The sequence below is a fragment of the Colletotrichum fructicola genome (genome assembly GCF_000319635.2).
Source record: "Colletotrichum fructicola Nara gc5 chromosome Unknown KSG_Nara_v1_contig02, whole genome shotgun sequence".
NCBI classification, from domain to species: Eukaryota; Fungi; Ascomycota; class Sordariomycetes; order Glomerellales; family Glomerellaceae; genus Colletotrichum; species Colletotrichum fructicola.
The window spans coordinates 6,379,515-6,405,597 of record NW_027094052.1 but is presented as its reverse complement, the minus strand read 5'-3'; the positions used below and the strand labels follow the sequence as shown (position 1 = coordinate 6,405,597).

At 56.4% G+C, this 26,083-nt stretch overlaps 10 protein-coding genes across 10 annotated transcripts; 6 read left to right on the top strand and 4 right to left on the bottom strand.

The window, feature by feature from the left end:
- Positions 1 to 158: 158 nt before the first annotated feature.
- Positions 159 to 572, top strand: CGGC5_v004602 (uncharacterized protein; the record flags this gene model as incomplete). The annotated part of the gene is made up of 1 exon (XM_032022060.1): positions 159 to 572. The coding sequence occupies one exon, from the start codon at positions 159 to 161 to the stop codon at positions 570 to 572; it is 414 nt and encodes a 137-aa protein (XP_031881122.1).
- A 935-nt stretch (positions 573 to 1,507) lies between these two features.
- Positions 1,508 to 1,993, top strand: CGGC5_v004601 (uncharacterized protein; the record flags this gene model as incomplete). The annotated part of the gene is made up of 3 exons (XM_032022059.1): positions 1,508 to 1,563; positions 1,626 to 1,779; positions 1,841 to 1,993. 3 exons carry the CDS (start codon positions 1,508 to 1,510, stop codon positions 1,991 to 1,993), a joined length of 363 nt encoding a protein of 120 aa, XP_031881123.1.
- A 1,544-nt stretch (positions 1,994 to 3,537) lies between these two features.
- On the bottom strand, positions 3,538 to 6,358 carry lepB-5 (Transcription factor lepE; the record flags this gene model as incomplete). Its single annotated transcript, XM_032022057.1, has 3 exons — positions 3,538 to 3,597; positions 3,645 to 5,285; positions 5,627 to 6,358. 3 exons carry the CDS (start codon positions 6,356 to 6,358, stop codon positions 3,538 to 3,540), a joined length of 2,433 nt encoding a protein of 810 aa, XP_031880970.1.
- Positions 6,359 to 7,035: 677 nt separating this feature from the next.
- apdF-11 (Aspyridones efflux protein apdF) lies at positions 7,036 to 8,378 on the top strand (the record flags this gene model as incomplete). Its single annotated transcript, XM_032022056.1, has 2 exons — positions 7,036 to 7,371; positions 7,419 to 8,378. The coding sequence occupies 2 exons, from the start codon at positions 7,036 to 7,038 to the stop codon at positions 8,376 to 8,378; spliced, it is 1,296 nt and encodes a 431-aa protein (XP_031881051.1).
- A 795-nt stretch (positions 8,379 to 9,173) lies between these two features.
- On the bottom strand, positions 9,174 to 10,658 carry CGGC5_v004598 (Dihydrolipoyllysine-residue acetyltransferase component of pyruvate dehydrogenase complex; the record flags this gene model as incomplete). Its single annotated transcript, XM_032022055.1, has 2 exons — positions 9,174 to 10,232; positions 10,356 to 10,658. The coding sequence occupies 2 exons, from the start codon at positions 10,656 to 10,658 to the stop codon at positions 9,174 to 9,176; spliced, it is 1,362 nt and encodes a 453-aa protein (XP_031881050.1).
- Positions 10,659 to 12,503: 1,845 nt separating this feature from the next.
- Positions 12,504 to 18,114, top strand: SEC7 (Protein transport protein SEC7; the record flags this gene model as incomplete). The annotated part of the gene is made up of 2 exons (XM_032022054.1): positions 12,504 to 13,781; positions 13,834 to 18,114. 2 exons carry the CDS (start codon positions 12,504 to 12,506, stop codon positions 18,112 to 18,114), a joined length of 5,559 nt encoding a protein of 1,852 aa, XP_031881053.1.
- Positions 18,115 to 18,328: 214 nt separating this feature from the next.
- Positions 18,329 to 19,475, bottom strand: CGGC5_v004596 (uncharacterized protein; the record flags this gene model as incomplete). The annotated part of the gene is made up of 2 exons (XM_032022051.2): positions 18,329 to 19,266; positions 19,349 to 19,475. 2 exons carry the CDS (start codon positions 19,473 to 19,475, stop codon positions 18,329 to 18,331), a joined length of 1,065 nt encoding a protein of 354 aa, XP_031881121.2.
- Positions 19,476 to 19,562: 87 nt separating this feature from the next.
- On the top strand, positions 19,563 to 21,557 carry CGGC5_v004595 (uncharacterized protein; the record flags this gene model as incomplete). The annotated part of the gene is made up of 6 exons (XM_066151310.1): positions 19,563 to 19,591; positions 19,775 to 19,788; positions 19,854 to 19,882; positions 20,488 to 20,523; positions 20,664 to 20,819; positions 20,877 to 21,557. 6 exons carry the CDS (start codon positions 19,563 to 19,565, stop codon positions 21,555 to 21,557), a joined length of 945 nt encoding a protein of 314 aa, XP_066009455.1.
- A 596-nt stretch (positions 21,558 to 22,153) lies between these two features.
- Positions 22,154 to 24,297, bottom strand: NUP49 (Nucleoporin NUP49; the record flags this gene model as incomplete). The annotated part of the gene is made up of 3 exons (XM_032022049.2): positions 22,154 to 22,934; positions 22,983 to 23,567; positions 23,663 to 24,297. The coding sequence occupies 3 exons, from the start codon at positions 24,295 to 24,297 to the stop codon at positions 22,154 to 22,156; spliced, it is 2,001 nt and encodes a 666-aa protein (XP_031881114.2).
- A 13-nt stretch (positions 24,298 to 24,310) lies between these two features.
- Positions 24,311 to 25,534, top strand: FIP1 (Pre-mRNA polyadenylation factor FIP1; the record flags this gene model as incomplete). The annotated part of the gene is made up of 4 exons (XM_032022048.1): positions 24,311 to 24,502; positions 24,594 to 24,646; positions 24,712 to 24,944; positions 24,996 to 25,534. The coding sequence occupies 4 exons, from the start codon at positions 24,311 to 24,313 to the stop codon at positions 25,532 to 25,534; spliced, it is 1,017 nt and encodes a 338-aa protein (XP_031881115.1).
- Between the last annotated feature and the right edge of the window lie 549 nt (positions 25,535 to 26,083).

The following is a 26,083-nucleotide window of genomic DNA, read 5'->3' as shown; positions in this document are numbered from 1 at the left end:
CCTTATCTGCCGGGCCCCTCCCCTCAACAATTGTTGCAATACCATCCACATTCACTTACAGAGAATTGCTGATCTGCGACCTCTCAAACAAACAACACACCACCACCACCACCATCACCACAGTCTTTACGGCCAAACATTTCCAGCGCCACCTCACGATGCATATCATTTCACTCATTCAAATTTTCATCACTTCCTCATTGGTCGCACTTGCGGCAGCTGACTGCTGCTGGGGTGACCACTGGGCCGACACAAACTGGTTGTGGCTCAAATGGGACGAAGCCGCAGGAGTTGTCCGATGCGGAATTGAGGGCAACTTGCAACCCGGAACCAAATGCACCAGCGTAACCTACAAAGACGACAGCGGCAACACTAACGGACTAGTCAACGTCACCTTCGGCAGTGACCCTCAGCCATTTAAGTTCCGCATCGGCATTCAACCAGGCAGCTGCGACCTTCTGCCGAACGAAAAGGTTATCTCTGGTTGGGAGGGTTGGGGAGCGTACATGTGGGAGGGTCATGAGTTTAATGCGCAGAGGATGGAAGCCTGCACTCAGGCGAATTCTGCTTAAGACAAAATGAGATGAATCCATCTCGATACTCGTGAATGACCAACTTGACTGAAGGTCAACCGTAGCTTGTTTAGTTGTCGTTTACGAAGCGCATACCCTCACAGTTGTTACATGTACATACAAGACGGTCCTTGTGGACTTGCAAATAAAATCTTGGTGAATTCGGGAGTCACATCTCCGTGAACTTCAGAATTGCATTTCGGTGGGTTGTAGAACTTGGGCTTGAGTCTTTTGGTGGCGATTGCAGCACAGTAGACTTTGGAAATCCAATTAATCCGTGAATGACCATCGCGCTTGGCGCGCGTCAAACTTGGAATGCAGTTCTTTTTTTGACACCCAAGAACCACCGAACCACACTGCAATTACCCCTTCATCACCAGATGCCGTGCAATCCGTGGAAGAAAGTTCGCTCTAAACATCTGGAAATACGAATATCAGATATCAGATAGGCTCCTGTCATCCTAAAGTGAGGCTTGCGTGTTCGTCTACCCGCTCCCCCTCCATGCTGAGTCGAGACCCTTGGTCCGCGCATCCGATCGCGCAATTGAGTCAGGTCCCCCCCGACTTCCAAGAACCTTTTTTAACTCTACCTTATTGCCATAACCACACGTGCCGCAATGCCAAATACGTCGTGCCCCGCAATAACAAGGCACCACCCTTTTCAACTCGAGACAGGGGCCTTTGCCACTCGACAGGACATCCTTGAAGACTATAATACGATAAACAGTAATCATAGTCAGGCTATCCGTGGCAAGTGCCGTAGTAATTAAACTCCGCCACGCTTATCAGCGCGAATAGTGGTCACACGCACGTCCTCTTGTCCTCGTGGGCTGCTTCCCAAGTCGTCGAGGTATATAGCAAACGCTCCCGTCGTCGTCCCATCTAGGTTCCATCCATCCATGATCAGCGCAACCTTCAGACAAAACACCATCACAATGTTTACCAACTCACTATGGAAGTTCATCACATTGGCATTGCTCATGATCTCAGGGTATGTGTTTCAAACCCCTTGACACCCAAAACACCGATCGACAGTCCTAACAAGTCACACAGAGTTCTTGCCAATGAGCACCGCAACTGCTACTGCAAAATCAACAATGTTCCCAACAACTGCCTGACACAAAAGGCATGCGAACACTACAAAGCAAACGAAAAGATCTTTGAGAAGGACAGCCCGGAATCAGTACAAGTCAAGATGATGTGGACAGTAAGTTGCTCACCGCCGGAAAAAGACTGACTCGACGCGGCTGCTAACCCTCACTCTCTAGATTTGCGCGACGATAGCTCCGAAAGATGGAGGCCGCATGCAATTTGTCACTGGATTTGGCGGAAACGAGTTTGAGGATTCATGTAAAGCGGCCATCGCCTCAGGGCAGTGCCCGGGTTCGGATGGCGACCTGAAGTCGCAGTGCCCCGACTAAGGGAGTTGAGAGCGAGCGGTTCGGTTTGCTGTGCTTTCTCAGCCTTTCTCTGCGAATCTTTCACAGTTTTGATACCACTATGCGTCTGAGCCATTTCAGATACCCTCAACACTCTCATAATGATATCACACGGTCTCAATACAACCTTTTTTTTGTCCACACATCTGTCTTGCAGTGATGATCCGATCGTGTTCTGAGTTGATTATCCGATCGTCAGTGAGCTGGCGTTTTGGCTTGATGAACTGTTCCCCGCAATTGCCTCATGATTGAGCACATGGTCTAGACCTCACATCGCATCACGACTCACCTTGCTAGTCTGGACTCTGGAACCAGCTGAAAGCTCGCTATGACTAAGATCTATGAATACCTGCACGAAACGGGACCGTCGGCAGGAACCCTCGGAAAAGCCAATCTACGGTATCATCAACCCCGTTGTGATGGATACGCAGTAAGCTCCCGCGGTGCCATAACAATGCACGCTCCGCCGGCAAAGTCGCCAAGCAACGTGAGAACGGATAAGTTCCGAGCACTTCACGTGCCTTGGCGTATTGCTTGCGTCAGGTTGAGCACCTCCAAGCGCCGCCAACGGCGCCATCCGGCGAACCAACGTCGGGATCCCCGGTGTTGTCACATCCCCGTGTTCCCCACCCTAATCGGGCGGCCCGGAGGCATAGCCCTGCTTCGTGTTGTATGTTGAATATGTCAACCACACTTGCGAGTAATTATTCTAAATGAACAATTAACACAAACTGAATCGTACTTATGGACGTGCTTTGATACGACACAGCGCCCTGATACGTCAGTAATTCACACGATGATATTATCCGACGGTTCTCATCCGACTCATTACAGCCATGTGCACACCTTGGCATGGGCTTCCCGGACGAAAGATAAGGCCGATGGCAGAGCGGCTGGAAATACCACGCAGCAACAGCCCCACCGCAACTCCCCCACGGGGTATGGGACCTTTTGCGCGTGCTGGTCAGATGACCTGTGGACTCTCTCATTTGCAGAGGATGCAATGTCATGACCCATGCGTGCCCTACTATGTGGTATCTCTTCCATTCATGCCTGAACCCTTCTTTCTTAAAATGCTCTAACCCCAAGGAAATAAAACCGACAACGGGATACCCATGGCTTATCTTGTAGTCTATTACTAACTTTCATTTTTAGAGCAATTTGCCAATTTCTGGAGACACCATCAGCAGGTCACATCCGCCGATATCCGCCCAAACGGCGAACGTCCGGCGAATGAGGCATTGGTGCTGATAGGGCACATATTGGGCAGACGCGCTGAAACAAGCCCTTATACGAAAAACATCAGATACAGAGCTGGGTATCGCATACAACATTACATGAGGTCCCAAGACCTTTCTCCGAGGTTTCCAAACAAAGAACCAACCCAAGCTCCTGTTCTAGACCTTTGCCCCCTTTGCCCCTTGATCCCCGACTCGGGAACACTGATCCCTCCGTGGAACGCATGGAGCAGTTCATCTCAAGCGTCTGCCTCGATGTCCCCTGGAATACGAGCTAGTCAAGCCAGCTTAGGGAAACATCATGTCAATGTTCCCAAAGTTCAAGGTCGAGATGAAGCCACCATTATCCTGCCATTGTCAGCCAAGCCCATGCCCAGTAACGTGACATAACTTACCATGCTATCCCAATCCCACTCTCCCAACATGTCAGTCCCAACCTCAAAGTCCATATCCAAGTCGTGTATGTCAGGCGCCCCGATCCCCACCCCTTCTTCAGGGACATCATCCCCGACCAGCTCCTTTAGCAAGTCATAGCACTCCGTGACTCTCTCCTCGCATGCCCTCTCAAAGTGCTTCTCGACCCGCTCGTCATCAACCCCGGCCTCGAGCACCTGCAGATGCGCCACGAGCAGCACGCTCAGCGCGTGGCCCTTGATGTTGGTCTCGCCGGACTTGATCCGCGCCCTCGACCACCCGGCCACCGCGTCCAGGATCCCGCGGAACTCGGGCCCGGCAAAGGACATTGACGGCCCGTTCTTGATCTCGTCCTCCTTCTGGTGGATCAGCTCCAGCCCCACAGTCATGACGGCCTGGAACGGGACCGAGCGGTACGCCCCCGCCCCGTTGATCGTCAGCCAGAGGAAGTCCCGCTTGGAAGTATCGGCAGGTCTCATCGCCCCGGCACCGTCTTTTCCGGGAGTCAGGAGCGAGTTCTCGCAGAGGCGGAGGGCCGTGTCGACGGACACCTTGCGGGAGAAGTAGTATATTGGGTTCCGCAACGCGAGGGGTATGATCGGTTGGTGCAGCGCGAAGAACAGGCGGTAGGTCATAAACTGCGCGTACCGCATCGCGAATTGTGATATTTCCGGGTGGATTTTGAGCTGCTGCATCATCCTCTGGAGCGCGGAACTCAGCTCGCCGCTGTACCTCAACGTTTCCTCGTACACGGTGTCGGACCTGAAGTCGTTCACCCTCGCCGTGACCGCCAACCGCGCGGGCAGCGTCCCGTGCAGCGCGAGCGGCACCGTCATCTGCGTAAACGTCTTGGCATCCTTGGGCACCGGGAACGCCGAGTCCATGTCCTCGACGAGCTGCGCGTCGTCCAGGTTCGCGGGCGGCTCGGTGTCGTAGTCGCGCGCCGAGATGAGCGGCGGCCCGCCCGCGTCGATGGCGCTCTGCAGCGCGATCTCGAGAATCGACGCCCATAGCCGCCGGCGCATCTCTGCGCGGTATGGGGTCATCTTGACGAGCCCCTTAGGATCGCGGTGCAGGCCCATATAGATCGCCGTGCGAACGAGCGAGCCGGCCCCGATCCATGAGAGGTCGCAGCCGATATTGGCCGTGTGGCGGAGGTAGTGCATCAGGCAGCGGATCTGCAGCCCCGTCATGGTCATGCGGGACTTTTCGCACGGCATCATAAGCCAGAACATGCCCTCCCAGAACCACTGGATAGCGAGGTTCCTCAATGTGAAGCGCTCGTCGTGGAAGGTCGCCCCGATAGCCATGCATAGCTGCATGAGCACGATGAAGGGCTCGTTCACGTCAGATGGGTTCTGCCAGTAGCGCTCGTACTCCGCCTTGAAGGTCGGTATGTGGATGATGCGCTGGACGGATTCGAAGGTGCGGAGGTAAGCGTCGATGAGGGCGTCTGCCACCTCGCAGCTGGGCATGTTCTTGCCGATGGATATGGTGGCAAAGGTAGGTGTGCGGCGGGCTTTGATTATGCGGCCTAGGTTTTTGCATTTTTCCAGGCCTTGGTAGAGGTAGGTTGTCTTTTCGTTTTCAAACTTCTTGGCGAATGTGACTAGTCGGCAGAGCTAGACGTTGTTAGTTTTAGTTCGAGGTTTGTGATGAGCAGAAAGGACTTGCAACGTTGTTGAAGATCTGTTGGCTCATCAGGACAGCTCATGACAGACGTAAGAAGAAAACAAGTTTGTATGTGACAGATGTGACAGTACATAAAAAGAAAAGGAACAGCAGACAAGAATTAACAATGAAAAGACAGACAAGATGTAAGGACAATAATAGCACACAAGAGATTAATAGAGATGAGTGTGAGATGTCGAGAGAGCAAAGAGGAACAAATAAATGAAATGGAATGCCATGGTGGGAAACAAGACTTGCGAAGAGTTGATAAGCGAGAAATTGGAGGACGTACCATATCAGCCGCATTCATCCAATGGCTCTGTCCAAAGAACCTCGTCTTGCTAACACAACCCCGGCTGTACCTCAACCCCTCCCTCATCACCGTACTCTCCACAGCCGCCGTCTCATCCCGCTCGTCGCCCCTCACCATCAAATCAGACAACTGCTGCTCAAGCTGCTTCACCCTGTCCACGAGCGAATTCACAGTCGACGACGAGCCATGGTTACTATTGCTCCCGGGCGTCGACGCTGTGTCTCTCACACTTCCGCCAGGAACAGCAGCAACCGGAGCCGGCCGCGGCTGGATCACAGGCTGCCACAGCCCGAAATCCGCGGGGCCAGAGTGCTCACCCGCGCTGGCGGTCAGCCCGGGGATATGGATCGGCGAGGGGTCGTCCGAGTCCGCGGCCCGCGTCGACGACGGGGCCGAGTGACGCGGGGTGGGCAGGGGTTGGGGTTGGTACAAGATGGGCTCGGGGAGGGCCAGGGCTGCGGCGCCGGATTGGGGGAAGCCGTGCTTCGGGCTTTCATCCCGGTGGTTCCGCCCCAGGGTTGAAGTGTTGGTGTTGTTTGTCGTGGCCTGGGTTGTGTATGTGCATAAAGCGTTCTTGGAGCGCACGCAGGTGCCGCAGGGCAGGTTCCTGTCGCAGCGCACTTTGCGGCGGCGGCAGGCTTCGCAGGCCAGGGCGGGTCTGCGACGTTTCTTCTGCGCCGAGGCCGAGATGGGGAGGGTAGGGGGCTCCATTATCCCGCGATGCCAAGTCGTAAAGATCTCTCCGAAGGTGGACGACAAAAAAGCTTGGTGGTGATGTGAGATGGGGGATAACAGAGAAGGGGGGGCCGGCGGCGTGGGCTGCTCGGCCTTTTGTCTTTGAGCCCCGAAGGGAGAGGGCGGGATTAGAAGGATTACTGTTGCCTGGGCGTGTGGGCCGCAGTCAATGGAGCATGAAAATTGCTTGAAGCATAGTTTTATCAGATGATCAGATAACGACGTGTCGTTGACGAGGAAAAGTCGGGCTTTGGGGTGTTGAAGATGGGTGATGCTAGGGCTTATCCCCGAGATGTCGTCGGGATTTCTGCGTTTGTGGTGTGTTGCGCCCGCCATACACCGAGCTTTTGAAGCCTCCGATTGGTCAGATGGGTGGTCCTCGAAAATGCCGAGGGCAATTTGCCGACTTACACGGTCGACCGAGAAGGATTCGCATGCCGGAGACTAGTGGGTTTCTAGAGATGTTCGCATTTTCTTTGTGTTAGCAGGACTTCTGAAATGGCATATCGAGTTTTATAAGGCTGAATGAATAGAAAATTGGTTTATATATAATTGAGGCTTTCCTCATGGTGAAAATGTATCTTGTTCGTAATGCACACAACAATTCGAATATCACCACACAAAGGAACAGTGCTTTCACAAAAGGCAACAAAATGAGCGTCTCAAGTCAAACTTCAATCCCACTATCCAAGGGAGACCCTGAAAAGGTACCCGTGGCCACCGAAGCCATCCCAGCCAAATCCCAAGATGATATCGAGTTCCCCGAAGGAGGTCTGCAGGCATGGCTTGTGGCGATAGGGAATGCCTGCATCTTGTTCTGCACCTCAGGCTACTCCAACACCTTTGGCGTCTTCCAAGCATACTACACCCTGCACCAGTTCTCCGACAAGTCTGCGGATGCCGTCTCCTGGATCGGATCTACGCAGGTGTTTCTGGGTTTGTTCGCGGCGATACTCGGAGGTCCGCTGTTTGACCGATATGGTGCCTGGGTAAGTTCATCCTCACGAATGCGAGAACGAGGACTGACGATGGCTAGGTCATCCGTCCCACGGCGGTGGTCTACCTCTTCGCCATCATGATGACGTCCCTCTGCACCCAGTACTGGCAATTCATGCTCGCTCAGGGTATCCTCCACGGCACAGCCTCCGGCATCCTCATGTTCTCCGCCATGGCCTCAACCCCCCAATACTTCCGCAAACGCCGCGGCGTCGCCATGGGCCTCGCCATGACGGGCTCCTCCATCGGCGCCATCATCTACCCCATCGTCCTCTCCAAACTCCTTAACGACTCCTCCCTCGGCTTCGGCTGGTCCGTCCGCATCACGGGCTTCATCATGGTCCCCGCGCTGCTCTTCGCCTCCGCTACCGTGAAAGCGCGCCTGCCCCCGCGCCGCACCAGCTTCCTACTCCCAGCGGCCTTCACGGACAAACTCTACGTCACGCTCGTCGCGTCCATGTTCTTCCTCTTTATCGGCATGTTCGTGCCGCTCTTCTACCTGCCGACGTACGGTATCCTGCACGGCATGACGGAGACGCTGGCGTCGTACCTCATCGCGATGATCAACGGCGCCTCCGTCTTTGGGCGCGTCATCCCCGGGATCATGGGCGACAAGGTCGGCCAGCTCAACGCGCTGCTCTTCGCGGGCGCGTCGACGGGGGTGATGATCTTCTGCTGGCCCGCGGCGACGACGCAGAGCGGGATCATCGGGTTTGCTGTGGTTTTTGGATTTTGCTCCGGGGCGATTATATCGGGCGGCGCCGTGGCGATGACGCTTTGTCCGAAGGATGTGAGGGATATGGGCACGTATATCGGGATGGGCACGGGGCTGGCATCTTTTGCGGCGCTGATGGGGCCGCCGGTGAACGGGGCACTGTTGGATCGGTACGGGGGGTTTGAGCAGGTGTCGATTTTCAGCGGTGTCATGTGTATGACCGGCGCTCTGTTGGTGTTGCTTGCGAAGGCTTTTACTTCTCAGGGAATGCTTGGAAAGGTCTAAGGTGGAGGTTTTGGGGAGGTGGTTGTACACAGATGCTTTAAAAATAAGATTCGAAGTTACTTGGAGTATATAGGTGCTCTCAAAGAATAGAAATGGTTTTTGGGTCACACATTTTTACACTTGATACTCACCGATGATAATCTAGGAATATGGTGCTGAGGATCAAGCAGTCAGGAGCTTTTTCGCTGTTGTCTATCATAAGAGCACGGGCACTGGACGTTTGACGTCCCAAAAGACCAAGTCAATTGCACATTGCAACGCTCATCCAAATGGCCCATCTTCCTTCAGGGTGTCGTTTGCTCCCCTGACTGGGCATCCCACGTGCTAAATCTGTTACCACCGCGACAAGTTCATCCGATCTCTGGCCGGTTGCGGTTAGCCCACATTCCCCTCGACGCCTGGTTCGTCACAAATCTGGCACCATAGACACAAAGGCGAAACATTCCGATGGGTTTTAGCTCAAAGGTAACTGCTTGATTTCTAGGTAAATAGGAAAAGGAGACCAAATGTACAAGACAGAAACCTCTTCCGCACCCGAGATGCAGCATTAGTCAGGAGATCATTGTACACGGGAAGTAGGTTGTGGTAGGTCGTCGTTCCGTTGCCGAGGTCCCTGACACGTATGCAGGGGTATTCTCGACCGTCTTTCACTGCACCCTCCGCTTCTTCCTCCCTTTCGCAAACCGCAGGTCGTATCCTGTCCTCGGCCTGAACGTCTATAATTCCCACGCCGGATACGCCTCAAAACTCATCAAGCCTCCGCCACGATCACGCAACTCGTTTGTCGTCATCCATTTACAGAAGGAGCTCGAGGGGGTTCTCGAGGACCTTCTTGAGCTCCTTGAGGAACTCGGCGCCGATGGCACCGTCGACGACCTTGTGGTCGAAGCTGCCGGTGATGGTGATCTGGTCGTCCCACTCAATGCCGGTGCCCTCCTCGGTGATGGCGGGGACGGCGACCTTCTTGGTGGTGCCGATGGCGAGGATGGTAGCCTGGGGAGGGTTGATGACGGCGGTGAAGTTGTCGACGGCGTCGTTCATGCCCATGTTGGAGATGGAGATGGAGCCGCCCTGGTACTGCTCAGGCTTGAGCTTGCCGTCGCGGGCGAGCTTGGCGAGCTTCTTGACCTCGGTGGAGATGCCCTCGAGGCCACGGCCCTCGACAGCGGTGACGATGGGGGTGATGAGGCCGGTGGGGGTGGAGACGGCGACAGAGACGTCAACGGTGTTGTGCTGGCGGATGACATCGCCGCGCCAGCTGGAGTTGGCCTGGGGAACCTTCTTGGAAGCGACGCCAATGGCCTTGATGAGGAAGTCGTTGACGGACAGCTTGTACTTGCCGTCGGCGGTGCTGTTCAGAGCCTGGCGGAGCTTGAGGAGCTTGCTGACGGAAATGCTGCTGGAGACGTAGAAGTGAGGGTTGTTCTGGGTGGACTCCTGGAGGCGGGAGGCGATAACCTTGCGCATGCCGGAGATGGGGATGTCCTCGTAGGAGGCGACGGGGCCAGCGGCGGCGGCCGGAGAGGAAGCGGCCTTCTTGACGTCCTCCTCCGTGATCTTGCCGCCCTTGCCGGAGCCCTTGACGTCCTTGATGTTGATGCCCTTCTCCTTGGCGAGGGTGATGGCGCCGAAGGAAGCATTGGGGAAGCGGTCGAGCGCGGACTCGAGCTTGCCGGAGGGGCTGTTGTCCTCGGGGGCGGACTCGGGTTCGGGGGCAGGGGTGGGAGCGGACTTGGATTCCTCCTTGGCCTCCTCCTTGGGCGCGGGCTTAGCGGCGTCACCACCGGCGTCGGCGGCAGTGAAGCCCTCGAAAGCGGCAACGTCGGTGCCCTCATCGACGAGAATGGCAATGGGCTGTGCGGAAAGACAATGCGATCAGCTTGGTGTGCAGACATTTGGAGACAGTGGCAGCAAAAGTGGCGGCGACGAGGGCGACGGAGGACAGCAAACATGGAGCACCGTTGGGGTTGGACCTACGTTACCGACGGCGACATCCTTCTCGCCAGCGTCCTTGAGGATCTTGGCAATGACACCCTCCTCCTGGAACTCAAAGTCCATCTGGGCCTTGTCGGTCTCGATCTCGACGAGGACATCACCGGGGGCGATGCTGTCACCGGGCTTCTTCTGCCAGGCTCCGATATTTCCCGCCGTCATGGTGGGCGACAGGGCAGGCATCTTGATGACCTGGTGCGGGGGGTATGAGGCGTAACATCTCAGGATCTGGGTGCTGCGGACGAGAGTGTTGGGCAGCACGCGCCTTCTGAGGACCGTGGAGATCATTTTGGATGAAATAGCTTCCGCGGGCGCGAAAGCAGGGAGACTGGACGGAGGTGGGTTTAGATATCGAGGGGTATTCGACTCCAAAAAGACTCGTGGAGGAAACCGTCAGACGTCGGACAATTGACTTTGGCGTTCAATTGCTGGACGGGTTGAAGCAGACTCGACGGGTACTCGAGGGGGGGAGGGAAGGAAAAAAGGAAGAGGCGACGGGACGCGGGATTATTTTTGGGACGACGAGGTTTGATGCTCGAGATTGTCGGACGGGAATCTTTCCTTGGGGCTGGAGTTTTTTGCGTTGAGCTCCGTCGCTGGATGGAGCTTGAGACGCTAGTCCCGATTGGGTCCTAGCGCGTCCCTACAAAATACGCCGCAGGGAGGGCCGTTAGCTGCGACAGATTTTTTTTTTAAGGGTGCACCGAGCACCTTCACTGAATGTTCACTGACTGACTGACAGTTTTTAGTGAGTCGGGTGGTCAGTGCGCCGACATTCGAGGGACGGGACTGGACCGTTGGTCGCTAAAAGAGTCCAGCGGTTCAGTGGGTGGCAGTGGACAGGTTTCGCCGATAATTGTGGCCTGTGGCCGGTGGCCGATGCATCGAACGACGAACTGCGAGTGAGTCCAGCCAACCGGGTCCGCAATCGCAGTCGCCGTTGGTTGGTTGTACCCAGGCGGTGTTGTGAATGACCGAGTGACAGCGAGGAGTGACCTCCAATGACAGTGGATGCGCTGAGGAAGTTCTCGGACTTGGGTGGGAATAAGAACGGGAAAACAAGGGACGAGCGCCTAACGCCGAAGGCCTACAAGCCAATGAGAAGCCCGACTTGCCCACGGCGTGGGGGCTTATCAAGGTCTCCATTAATTGGCTCCGTCGCCTTCGCTGGCCGCTTCTAAGCGCAACCGCGAGCAGCAGACGCGATGTCGGAAGCCTGCCAGTTGATGCCATTCAAGCCACTGTGGTCTGTTGGTTGCCTTACCTAATAAGGTGGTCCATGCTCGGCAGTGGGCGATTACCTCAGCGCTTCATCAAAGCATGGACCACCACGCCCCATGTCTAGCGAGAGAGCTGACATAATGACGCAGCGTGGAGCACTGCATCCTCCCTGGCCCAGTGTCCGCCACGTAAACCACATGCTGCACCGGCTCGACTGGCTCCAGCTCGCAGCAGCTATATTAAAGATGGAGACCGTTGACAGTAACAATTGATGTTTGATACTGTGTTTGACGCGGCCGACATCCCAAGCTTCTGCTGCGTATTCAGCACAGTGCAGCTCCCTCTCCGTGCATCAGGAAATCTGGTATCTTATCCCCAGAACCAAGCTACGTACCTTGTTGGTGTCCTCTCGCTGGACCGGCAGCAGCAGCACCTAGCAGCAGTACGCCAGCAAGAGCCAGGGGTCCCTCCATTCAAAGAAATTTGGACCGTCACTGCCCCGTGCTGGCCATTTCGATTTGGATTTCGATTTGGAAGACCCCTTCAATACGGAGAGCCGCTCTCTTCATTTCAGAACGACCGTCATCAAACACCCTCCGCCCGACGACGACGACGACGACGGAAGCTCCCCTTGTGCCGCCGCGACGACCTTCCCGTCCTTTACTCCCCAAGGACGCCGTCGCCTCCGAACGACACGTATCTCGCATCGCCGGGCTCTCCACGAATTACCTACTTTAATACCTACCCCCTGCCCGCCCTGCACATGCGCCTGCGCCCCTCGATGACCGGCCCAGCTCAAGCTTACCTTCGATTGCATCTGCTGGAGTAGATCAATCTCCGACTTCTCCTCGTTGATCACGAACTCGTCCGCCTCGAAACGCGAATGGCACTTTGGCCTTCCATTGCTCCCCCATGAGCTCCCTCAAATTCCTCACTTCCTCCCTGGAGGCCATCGCGGCTTCCAAGGAGGCCCAGAGGAACAAGCAACTTACCGAATCCCTCCAAAAGACCCTCGCCGCCATCAAGGAGAGCGAGCCGAATTTCCCGGACCCAGAGATTGTCTTCGCCCCGTTGCAGCTGGCAACAAGGACAGGCAACGTCCAGCTCGCCACCAGCGCACTCGACTGCATCGGCAAGCTCATATCATATTCCTACTTCACCGTCCCGAGCGCCTCCGACGGCCAGCAAGATGCTCCAGCCGACCAAGCTCCCCTCATTGAGCGCGCCATCGATACCATCTGCGATTGTTTCCAAGGCGAGACGACCGCCGTCGAGGTCCAGCTGCAGATCGTCAAGTCGCTGTTGGCCGCCGTTCTCAATGACAAGATTGTTGTCCACGGTGCCGGTCTCCTGAAGGCCGTTCGTCAAGTATACAATGTCTTCCTCCTCTCACGGAGCACTGCGAACCAGCAGATGGCGCAGGGCACCCTCACCCAGATGGTCGGCACCGTGTTTGAGCGCGTCAAGACCCGCTTACACATGAAGGAGGTCCGCCTCAACCTGGACAAGCTGAAGCACAGCTCGAGCAACGTCACATTTGAGCAGACCGAATCTGTCAATGGCGCAGGCGTTGCTGGCGAGGGCGACGAAGAGAGAGAGGATTCCCCGACACCAGAAGGTGCCGAGCAAGGACCCGCCAGCAATGCGGAGAATGGCAATGGGAAGCTGACATTGAAGGACCTCGAGCACCGCAAGAGCTTCGACGACTCACATTTGGGCGACGGTCCCACCATGGTCACCGAGATTAAGCCCGGAAGGAAAGCAGCCAGATCCGTGTCCGAGCAGTCCTCTCCTGAATCGACCGTCGACGACAACACCGACGACCTGGATGCGGAGGACGAGGTGTACATCAAGGACGCGTACTTGGTCTTCCGATCGTTTTGCAATCTCTCAACCAAGGTCTTGCCGCCTGACCAGCTATACGATCCTCGCGGCCAACCGATGCGCTCGAAGCTCATTTCCCTTCACCTTATTCACACACTCCTCAATAACAACATTGCCGTCTTCACTTCTCCAATCTGTACCATTACCAACTCCAAGAGCAACGAGCCTACGACCTTTCTTCAAGCGATCAAGTTCTATTTGTGCCTCAGTATAACGCGAAACGGAGCCAGTTCTGTCGATAGAGTGTTCGACGTATGCTGCGAGATCTTTTGGCTCATGCTCAAGTATATGCGGGAGTCTTTCAAGGTACGTGGTGCGGCAGTTGTCTTGAGGAATGTCATGCTAACATGTCGCATAGCTGGAAATTGCAGTCTTTCTCAACGAGATCTACTTGGCATTGCTGGCCAGGAGAACCGCTCCCATTACACAGAAGGTGTACGTGGTCAACGTTTTGAACAGATTCTGCGCAGATTCACGGGCCCTGGTTGAGACGTACCTGAACTACGATTGCGAGAGGAGCGTGGACAACATCTTCCAGACCATTATCGAGGACTTGTCCAAGTTCTCAACAGCTGCCGTGCCGGTGACACCCGCCCAGGAGCAACAATACGAGGAGAAGAGCTCAAAGAACACGAACGGAGGTGATTGGCAACTGCGGCCCATCCTGCCACCACCGCTTTCTGTTGCGCAAATCGCACCTCATACCGAACCCGAACCTGAGATTCCCAAGGAGTATGTGATGAAGCGGGTCGCGTTGGATGCTCTCGTGGACTCACTGAGGTCAATGGTCGACTGGTCTGCTGCGGTACGACCTGATGCGAATGGGGTCAGGCCGGATGGTGATACGAGAAACTCCGAAGACCTGCGTCCCTCAATTGACCCTAGCATGAGCGACAACCCATCGCGCTTCGAAACACCCCTGCCGTCAACACCTGTCTTGGAAGATGACCCTGCATTCCTGGAGAAGGCGAAAGCGCGGAAGACAGCCATGAACAACGCGATTAAGCAGTTCAACTTCAAGCCCAAGCGAGGAGTGAAGCTCCTTGTTCAAGATGGCTTTATCCCGAGCGACAACCCGGCGGATATTGCCAAATTCCTGCTCACCGAAGACCGCTTGGACAAGGCGCAGATCGGTGAGTTCTTGGGTGAGGGTGACCCCAAGAACATTGAGATCATGCACGCCTTCGTCGACTCCATGGACTTTACCAAGAAACGGTTCGTCGACGCATTACGTACCTTTCTCCAGTCATTCCGTCTGCCGGGAGAGGCACAGAAGATTGATCGTTTCATGCTGAAGTTTGCCGAACGTTACGTGATGGGCAATCCCAACGCTTTCGCCAACGCCGACACCGCCTACGTTTTGGCGTACTCTGTGATCATGCTCAACACCGACTTGCACAGCAGCAAGATCGCTAAGCGCATGAGCAAGGAGGAGTTCATCAAGAACAACCGCGGCATCAACGACAACGCGGACTTGCCCGATGAGTACCTCCTAGGAATCTATGATGAAATCGCCAGCAATGAAATCGTGTTGAAGAGTGAGCGCGAAGCTGCTGCAGCTGCTGGAGCCGTCCCGCCACCATCTACCGGCATTGCTGCTGGTCTCGGCCAGGCGCTTTCGAACATGGGCCGCGACCTTCAGAGAGAGGCCTATTTGCAACAGTCCGAGGAGATTGCGCTTCGATCAGAGCAGCTGTTCAAGACCTTGTACAAGAACCAACGGAGGAATGCGCAACGATCGGGTGTCAAGTTCATTCCTGCTACCTCCTTCCAACACATCGGACCCATGTTTGATATTACATGGATGTCATACTTCTCTGCGTTATCAAGCCAGATGCAGAAGACCCAAAATCTTGAGATCAACAAGCTGTGCCTGGAGGGCATGAAGTTGGCAACCAAGATTGCCTGCGTTTTTGACCTGTCGACCCCTCGCGAAGCGTTCGTATCCGCCCTGAAGAACACTACCAACCTCAACAACCCACAGGAGATGTTGGCGAAGAATGTGGAGGCACTCAAGGTCATCCTGGAACTAGGGCAGACGGAGGGCAACGTGCTCCGGTCGTCTTGGAAGGATGTTCTCATGTGTATCAGTCAGCTGGACCGATTGCAGCTCATTACCGGCGGTGTCGATGAGAGTGTTGTTCCTGATGTGTCCAAGGCACGCTTTATGCCGCCGCAGAGAGAGAATACTAGCGATTCTCGGTCATCAACACAGTCTAAGCGCCGAAGAAGCCAACCGCGGCCGGGAGCTGGGCCCCAAGGCTTCTCTAGCGAGATTGCATTGGAGAGTCGATCCGACGAAGTCATCAAGGCGGTTGACAGGATATTCACAAACACGGGCAACCTCAATGGAGAGGCTATCGTTCACTTCGCTCGAGCTTTGACGGAAGTCAGCTGGGATGAAATCAAGGTGTCTGGGTCGAACGACTCCCCACGTACCTACAGCCTGCAGAAGATTGTCGAGATCGCCTACTACAACATGACGCGTGTGCGTTTCGAGTGGAGCAATATCTGGGATGTTATGGGTGACCACTTCAACCGCGTCGGCTGCCATAACAACATTACCATCGTATTCTTCGCCCTGGACTCTCTACGCCAACTCTCCATGCGTTTCATGGAACTCGAGGAGCTGGCTGGTTTCAAATTCCAAAAGGACTTCTTGAAGCCATTCGAACATGTTCTGGCCAACTCCACAAACATTGCTGTCAAGGACATGGTGCTCAGATGCTTGATCCAAATGATTCAAGCCCGGGGCGATAATATCCGCTCTGGCTGGAGAACAATGTTTGGTGTCTTCACCGTCGCTGCGCGTGAGACCAACGAAAGCATTGTGAGCCTTGCCTATGAGAATGTCACACAGGTTTACAGGACCAAGTTTGGCGTGGTCATTTCACAGGGTGCTTTTACCGACCTGATTGTTTGTCTTACCGAGTTCTCAAAGAACATGAAGTTCCAAAAGAAGAGTCTCCAAGCGCTGGAGTCGCTCAAGTCCATCATCCCTCGCATGCTTAAAACACCAGAATGTCCTTTGTCTCAAAAAGGACAGTCAGCAACCGGCGACATCCACACTTCAGCAGCAGACACACTGCAAAGATCCCAGAACCGCACGTCAGTGGAAGAAGGCTATTGGTTCCCAGTCTTGTTTGCCTTCCATGACGTGTTGATGACTGGCGAGGATCTCGAGGTCCGGTCCAATGCTCTCGAGTACTTCTTCGACGCCTTGCTGAGATATGGAGGCGAGTTCCCACCTGATTTCTGGGACATTCTCTGGCGCCAGCAGCTGTACCCCATCTTCATGGTGCTGCGGTCCAGGCCTGACCTCAACAATGCGCTAAACCATGAGGAGCTGTCCGTCTGGCTATCCACCACCATGATCCAGGCTCTCCGAAACATGATCACGTTATTTACGCACTACTTCGAAGCCTTGGAGTACATGCTGGACCGATTCTTGGAGTTGCTAGCTCTTTGTATTTGCCAAGAGAACGACACCATTTCCAGAATTGGCAGCAACTGCTTGCAGCAGCTCATCCTGAAGAACGTCGCGAAATTTTCGCATGAGCACTGGACCAAGATCGTCGGTGCCTTTTGCGAACTGTTTGCTCGTACGACAGCTCACCAGCTCTTCTCCGCCACTACCATCAACTCGACAGCTTCAATCGATCTGCCCCCGAACGGCCTCGAGTTTGCCGGTCCTCTCAGTCCTACTGCTGATACCACTCCGGTCGACGAGGAGTCATTGAAGATCAATGGCTCTGAAAAGAACGGCGACGACGCTGACACGAACTCACTGGCAGCCCACGCCGGTACGGTAGAAGAAGACGACCTCAAGACCCCGACAGCAGCGGCTCCACCCCAGGCCCAAGCACCTTTGGAGGAGTTCAAGCCCTCATCAAACCTTCAGCAACAGCCCGTGGTCGTTACAGCCGCCCGCCGGCGCTACTTCAACCGTATCATCTCGCGATGCGTTCTTCAGCTGCTCATGATCGAGACGGTCAACGAGCTCTTTAGTAACGACACTGTCTACTCCCAGATCCCCACGGCGGAACTACTCAAGCTCATGGGGCTGCTTAAGAAGTCTTACCTGTTTGCCAGGAAGTTCAACGCCGATAAGGAGCTGCGGATGCGCCTCTGGCGCGAGGGTTTTATGAAGCAGGCCCCGAATCTGCTCAAGCAGGAGAGCGGTGCCGCCGCTACTTACGTCGCCATCCTCTTCCGCATGTACGCAGACGACAGCGACGAGCGCGCTTCGGCGCGCGATGCGATCGAGCAGGCCCTGATTCCCCTGTGCAAGAGCATCATCAAGGACTTTGTCGCGCTCGAGGAGGACAGCCAGCACCGCAACATCGTTGCCTGGCGCCCCGTCGTTGTTGATGTTCTCGAGGGGTACGCCGCCTTCCCCGTGACCTCGTTCTCGAAGAACATTAAGGAGTTCTACCCGATGGTCGTGGAGCTTCTCGGCAAGGACCTGACGTCGGACCTGCGGACAGCGCTACTCCTGGTGCTCCGCCGCGTCGGCGAGGTAGGTTTGGGTATTGAGGGGATGACCAAGGTGGACGTGGACCGCAGGGACAGCATCCTGAGCCACGCGACGGACGTGGACGGGCCCGAGGGAGACGCGTCGGCCAGGATGAGGCGTTGAGTCGGAGGTCCAGCATACAAAAACCAGGTGTAGCACAGGAAGAGGCGTAATGGATAGATTGAGGGGGAATCATTTCATGTAAAATTATTGTACCCGGCTCGGATTGCCGAGGCCTTTCGCAGTTCGTGTCCATATTGAAGACATCCATCCATGCTTGTCTCAGACCAGTGCCATGCTTCCCAAACGCCATGCCATTTTTGTACATTTACGCTGCTCAGCCGCGTGCAGACATGATATCCCGGATGAACGTCCTCAACTGCTCCGACTCCTCGGGCACAGTCCGATCCGGCAAATTCCTCAACGCCTCCTTCAGCATCTGATCGTCCTTGCTCGCCTCCCTTACTAGATCCCGCAGGATCCCCATTGTCCGGTGCGACTGCTCCGCCACCCTCATGACACTCACCAGCGTCTCAAAGAAGTCGATCAGGCTGAGGTGCATGAGAGTATCTTCCATATCAACCATCCTCAGCGCTGCAAGCTGCAGCAGGCCCACGTCGTTGGACCCTGTCAGCTCGGGGAACTGCGACGTGCCGACCTCGACGATGTTCAAGCTCGCGAGCCGCGGGAGGACGCGCAGGATGCGGCCCTGGGCGAGGGACAGCTGGTGCTCGGACAGCTTCACGTCTTCGGCGGGGTCTTCGCCGCGGGCGAGAGCGAGCACGAGGCCGAAGGGCTCACGGTCATGGAAGAGGCGCCGCCACATCCTTCCCTGGCCCGGCGCGCGTCGGCGGACGAGGTCGGTGCCGGTGAGGCTCGGGAGGGCAGCGGGCGGGGGCAGTTCGCAGTCTGTCTCGAGGAGGTCGCCGATGACGCGGGAGGCCTTCTCGCCGACCTCGACTTGGGGCGAGGAGAGCCAGCGGCGGAGGAGCTCGAGGACGACTTTGGGCATGAGGGAGAGGATGGCGGCGTCGGAGGGGGTGGCGGCGGCCTTTTCGAGGATGGCGAGGGCGAGGAGGTTGGCGGAGGGGGCGGGGGAGCGCAGGGCGGAGATGAGGGAGGATTCGTCGGCGAGCTGGAGGGTTTGGGTGAAGGGGACGGGGGAGAGGAGTTTTATTGTGAGGGAGACGATGGGGGCGGGGTCGTGGGGGGTTGTTTTGAGGATTGTTGTGAGTTTTGGGAGGAGGGTTGGGAGGAGGGGCGGGATGTTTGATTCTGTGGCGTTGTTAGCATTTGGAAGAGAGATCAGAAGGGAGAGGGGGGGGGGGGGGGGGGGGGAGGGGGTAGAAAGGCTGACCTGTGAGTTGGAGCTCAATGTCGTCGAGGATCTTTGGTTGGAGGGGCGTTGCGGGGGAGGCGACGAGGTCGTCGAGGTGGGCTGTGAGCTCGTCGAGCCCGGTTATGGGGATTGTGTCGGTTGTCATCTTGGGGACGACGGGGTCTGACATAGAAACTTCGGTGGTAATGTTGTTGCGGCTGGGTCGAGGCGAGAAGCGGAACCGAAGTTGGTGATGTCTGCAAGTTGGAGGAGCTGTTGGAGGTTTGCGGATGGCGGGGGGAGCTGGAAGCTTCCTGCTCGGTTTAAGGGTCCCCGGACGCTAAGATAAGATAAGGCAGCCGCAAGGTGCGTGTGCTGGGTGCGTAGCGCTTGGGTGCCTTACAGGGGTGGCGGTAGCGGGGCAGCCGTCCAGCGGGAAGGGTGACGACCCCGCTACGTGCCTAGGTACTGGTCCAGCTGTAAGTGACGATCATGGCTTTTTGCACAAGTTGCTAGTCTTTAGTCAACTAACAATGTGACATAGTTGTGCTCTGGGATGAGAGGCCTCTACAGGTAAGGTAAGGCAAGGTAAGGTAAGCTATGCCAGAGACAGACGCATGCCGACTGTCACGGCTGTGTGGTTGAGATCGTCCAAACAAGAATCAGAATGTAGCAGAATCAACTTCGTAAGGCACAGTTGAATTCATTTTAACGCATCTCAGGGCTTTACGGCGTCGCTCTTATCCAGTTTTTCCATTGCCTGAGCTAAATCTCACGACACCAACGTGGTTCATTGAGCAAGCGTGATGGAGGCTTTTGTCACGCTGAGCAGATGGTTGGTTCTAATAACAGCCTGTTTACGATTCTACATATACTGTAGAATGATGAAACCCTGTGATTGTTAACAAAGATGAATGTGTTTTCCCTATCTTGAAAGCTACTTACACAGATTGTTGCCTGCGGAGAACAGACGCGGGAGAGCTACACCAGCCACCTCAACGAATCACAAGCCACCATTACCCCAATTGACCCCGCTAAAAAATCAAGACGTCCAACTCCAGGTCGGCGCCAACCATGACTGCATCTCCGACTTTGACTCTTTTTCGTTCGACTCATATAACGATCTTGCGGCATTACGCCAAACGACTCTCTGCAACTTCCTCCATATTTTCACCTAGTCAGAACACTTTCCCGCAATCTTACAAGCAACAACGGTACGTCAATCCCATAATTGCACAGGCTGCAAAACTTCAGCCGCGGCACGCGAGCGAAGCGAGGCCAAACCGCCAACCACCTTGGCGCAATCCCAGCAGCCACCTCTACAGCACTCAATCGCTAACAACTGCCCACATAGAACCCTCAAGAAAGCACACATACGATACAACCGAGGACCATGTCGCGCGGTGGACGAGGCGGAGGACGAGGCGGCCGCGGCGGCAAGACGGGCCCCCAACTCTCCTGGGACAATGGCGAACACGCACCCGACACCCGGCCCTCGGAGCTCTTTCCCGTACGTCTCCTCCCCCCTCTCCCGTAGTCCCCAGCCAACTAACATTCCCGACAACAGCAATATGCCGTCCCGACAGCGAAGCCCCTCTCCGCCCTCGAACAAGCCAACGTCAACGCCTTCCTCCTCTTCCGCCGCCAGGTCCAGGACGGGCCGCTCTACACCCGCAAGCGCACCTGGGGCATGGACCCGTCCAACACGCGCAAGCTCTACGGGCAGGACCAGGTGAACGCAAAGTACGGCGTGCGCACGCGCGCGACGGCGGACCCCTTCACGGGCGTGCCGACGTACTCGCAAAAGTTCGCCCGCCCGGAGCGCGCGCTGCCTGAGTTCGGCTCGCGGCCGTTCTGCAAGGAGTTCTTCCCCGCGGAGCTGCACGCGACGCTCGACGGCGACGACGTCGCGCCTGGCGAGAAGCGCCGCGGCGGCGAGGCGAAGCGGCTGCGGCTGTCGCGCATCACGGCGCTGCCGACGGCCGAGGACGTGTTCCAGGTCGAGGAGCCCGCGGCGGGGCCGGACGGGGCGAAGAAGACGCTCGAGGCGCTGGAGAGGATGCCGGACGCCGAGGGCGCGGAGGGCGAGGAGGAGTGGGAGGAGGGCGGCGAGGAGGAGGAGCAGGATGTGGAGTACGACGACGAGGATGCGGGCGACTACGACGCGGAGAATTACTTTGACGACGGGGAGTTTGGGGACGACGATGGTGGGGATGATGACCACGGCGGCCGCGAGGGTTCGTATTGATCGCGGCGAGAGAGAGACGGCGTCATTTTTTGAAGGAACGGAGGGGGTAGCGAAGGCGGAAGGATCTGCAGAGACTTTGCCTACCTCACGAGGAATGAGGATTAGCATATCAGGCGTTGGGCGGATGAACGGCTTTGCTGAGCGGACAGCTCCCAGATACCCATCATATACAACAGACACAAGAGCATTGCATTTCACATATCGAGACTGGACAAATTGGTGAGTCAGGGGTATCTGACATTGGGTATCAACGACCTGTGCCGCCATGTTCTATATACTTCACAACGTGACTCTCCGTGCCCATGCCGAAGCGCTTTTCTGGCGCCGTAGCTGCGACATTGCCGTATCTCCAGGCTCCATTCTTGACGCCATCGTGGCTGAGGGAATGCCGCCGCAACTTGCATGCCACGTGAGCCAACGTCACCGGTATCTCGGAGCCGGATCTTGTGCACGAAGCTCGCTCGATTCTGCCATGCTGCCGGTGTATACTTTTTAGCCATCCTGAACGCCATATGCTTCCCACAGCCCTTATGCCAAGCGTCACGTCCCCCGGCCCACGCCTCATCATTACTCTAGCCCAACCTTCACAAATCTCCTCACTTGGTGGGGTACTGGCGCTGAAGCTGGGTCAGCTTCTCGCGGACATCCACAATGCCACCTGCCGCCTCGTAAATTTTGTCACCCATCATCTTGATCGTCTCCAAAAGGTCCAGGACCATGTTGAACGCGGGAACCTGCGTCTGGTCGCGCAGGGCGCGCACCCGCTCGTAGAGGCCGTGCTCGACACCTGGCATGTGCTGCTCCATCTCCTTGATCTTCTGCACCTGGAACTGGTGCAGCTCCTTTAGCCTGTCGGCCTCGTTCGAGAAAAGGGTGAGTACGTCCTCCAGATTGCGGTCCTGGTTGCCGTTCGGCGCGTTACTGCCGGTTCCACCGCGGGTGAGCCACGTCTGGTGGTAGTGCGCAGGGAGCTTAAGCTGATCGGCGCCAGCAAATGCCATCTTTGCGATGTCCGCATCCGACTTGACAAGATCCTTCAGGTGTGCCAGGGTGACAATGTCCTCGTCCAGGGTCGTCTTGACGCCCTCGTACTTGCGCTGCAGCCAGGTGACGTCGTTGGTGAGCTGAGCAAGATCGCCGCCATGGGCCGCCATGAAACCCCTGATCTCGGACGCGTGGTTCATGAAGCGCTGGATCATGGTGTCGCAGTTCTCCATCTCGGTCTGCAGGGACTGCTCGAGGTCGTTGAAGCGGGTCGTGCCCTTGACGTTCGAAAGGTCCACCCTTACACCGGGAACGGTTTGCTGCGTGGTCGACTGACCCATAGTCAGGCCGGGAGCTGTGTTGTTCTGTTGCTGGGTTGAAGCGCCGCCGCCACTTTCAGATGTTAGCATGAGCCACGGAGAGATTGATAAAATCACTTACAAAAGACCACCAGGCTTGGCTTGGCTGGGGGCAAGACTCGAGCCAAAGAGGCCGCCGCCACCCTGTTGCGGTGTCTGTTGCGCCTGCGTGTTTGTATTTCCGCCACCGAACAGTCCTGATGGCTGCTGCTGGGTCATTGACAGCGACTGGCCAAATAGACCACCTCCCCCTGGCTTCTGCTGGGCCGCTCCGAACAGTCCTCCGCTTTGTTGAGGTTGCTGCTGGCCCGTCTGCTGCGCCGGTGTCTGGTTTCCAAACAGTCCTCCCCCTGTGGTGCCTGTCTGGGTTGTGGTATTCGCCGCCTGACCGAAAAGGCCTCCCGCTTGCTGGGGCTGGGCCTGGGGTGTTGCTGTTGTCGCTCCGCCGAATAGACCTCCGGCCTGTTGCTGGGGCTGAGAAGCTGTGGTAGATGCACCAAACAGGCCGCCAGTCGCGGGTGTTGATGGCTTGTTGCCAAACAGTCCTCCGCTTGCAGCTCCAGTCTGGGTTCCCCCAAAGAGACCACCGCTCGTAGCAGGTTGTGTTGTGGCCGCTGTGTTTCCAAAGAGTCCTCCGCCAGCTGCGGGTGTCGACGAAGGGCCGGCGCTGTAGCAGAACAGTGTTAGCAAGATATTGAGGTACAATGCAAGGGCAAGACTCGGGTTTGGCAATGCAGTGACCCGAAAGAGGGCAAAACATACGCAGCATTGGCAGCACCAGTGTTGATGCTCAAGCCACCGCCAGTTTTCGCACCGAACAGCGACATGTTGGCGGTCGAGTTCTCTGGTGCAGTAGAGCCAGTAGTATTATCGTTTGCGATCGAGATGAAAGGCGAGGCCGAGGTCGTGTTCGAGGTGAAAGCCGGGGTAGGGTGAGGCTGATGGCCGTGGACTTGAGCTGCTGGATTGTTTGTTGCTGCTTCTTGTGCTGGCTGCTGTTGCTGCTGCTGTCGCTGCACGGTCAACGCGAAAGAAGAATTGGCGGCAGGGACTGGAGGGCACGGGCCACCTGCAGCTTTCTGAGCTGCTGCTGCCTTTGCCAGCGTGGATTGCGACCGCCTGGGATTGGCTATTCGGCGTTCTGAGATGCCGCCTCCGGGGTTCCACACCGAAGCTGCTAGACCGGGGCGCTGATTGGGCAATGCTGACTGCACCTGCTGTTGCTGCTGCTGCTGCTGCTGTTGATGGCCCGTGCCTTCCATCTGGATGTCCTGGGAAGCTGCTGCCGCTGCTGTTGCTCCTGCTGCGAAAGGCGTCGTTGTGAAGCCTCGACCGAAAACACCACCACCACCACCGCCACTGCTTCCACCACCAGTTCCAAACGTAGAGCCGTTCATCGAAGTCGCGAAAATGGATATCGACGAGGATGATGATTTTTACGCGCCCGAGGAGCCGACTGTTCCTGCGCCTGCGCCTGCGACCGAAAATGCTGCTGCACCCAAGGCGCCGTCGCCAAAAGTAGAGTCCAAAAATGACGAGTTGGAGGAGGGTGAGGAAGAGGATGAGGGCGGAGCCATGGACGAAGACGATGATGAAGACTCTGTAAGCTTCTGCCTGCACCTCTGGTCGCTCTGCGTCTTTGTAAGCCGCCCGTGTATAAGCCAGTGACTGACTGTTCTGGCGCTTTCCTCAGGATATCGACATCATCACCGAGCGCAAAGACGGCACAAAGGCTGCACCCCCAACGTACGTCTCAACAACCACTCACCAGCACAAAGTTAAAGACTTCTTTGAAGCTCATGAAACCACAGACAATCGCGATACAGCGACATCAGAAACATTCCTCAAAGGTCCGCCTCCAACGACATGCCCGTCAAGGCCGCCCCAGCGAAGGAAGAGTCGCCAGCTGCCTCCGACCTCCCTCTGGGCATCCCCAGTGCCGACAAGGCTGCCGCTGCCGCTTCCAAGTCCACCGTAGACGTCAACGCGAACCCTCCCTACCCTCCTGCGGGCAAACCCATCACCGCCGTCAACATTGACGAGGGTAAGCACGACTCGCCCTGCGCTTCCCATCGCACCCAGCTAACCTTTACAGACCTCCCCGAAAACGAGAAACCCTGGCGCAAGCCCGGTACGGATATCAGTGATTACTTCAACTACGGCTTCGACGAGTTCACCTGGGCCCTTTACGCTGCCAAGCAAGAGGCTGTCCGTGGAGAGTACAACGCCGACGCTATCGCCGCCGGTAACAAGAAGATGATGGAGGACTTTGGCATGATGATGATGGGCGGCATGAACATGCCCGGTGGAGGGGCTGGCGCCCAGCAGGCCCAGGCAGCTGGTATGGGAGGTATGCCCGGCGGCGGCATGGACGGCATGCCCCCCGAGATGCAGGCCATGATGCAGCAGATGATGGGCCAGGGCATGGACCCCAGCCAGATGGACCCCGCCACCATGTCTGCCATGTTTTCCCAAGGCGCCAACGCCGGCGGCCAAGCGGGCCAGCAACAAAACTTTGGCCAGGGCGGCTTTGGAGGAAACCAGGGCCAGTACGGCGGCTACGACCAGTCGGGCATGGGTGGCAACCGCGGTGGCTTCGGCGGCAGGGGCCGTGGTGGACGTCGCCAATGGTAAAACATCAAAAAAGCTTGCTCTTCGTATGTGCTGGCGGTTGTCCGGCCCGGCTGGCGTTCTCGGGATAATGGTGAGGTCGCAAAATGGTTTGCTTTAGGGTTTCTGGATTGGCCACGGAATTGGCTCAAGCAGGCATAGAGATACCCTGACAATTGATCTGGAATTTCTACCACTGGCAAGCTGTTTTGCTACATCTCAGTGACATACAGGCGGATTGGGCCGTTTGGTAGGGACAGATGCTCATTGCTGCTTCCCGTTTTCTGCCCAAACGTTTGCGATTTGTTTCTCGCGGAGCTTGCATGAAGGTCCAAACACGTTTTCCTCGCGAACATTTTGTCATTTGCGTTTGCCGTGTTTCCCATCTCTGCATTCCCTATCTCCCCTGCCACCTTGTGATCTCCTAGGTACCCAAACATCTCTCCATGATGCTGTGCTCGCCGTTGACCATGCCAACGAATGGCTTGAAAAGCCGCCCATATTTCTCTGTCGTCTCCTTCAAATCAATCACCTTCATCATCGTATCTTCCACTACCGGGGCTGAGGCATGGG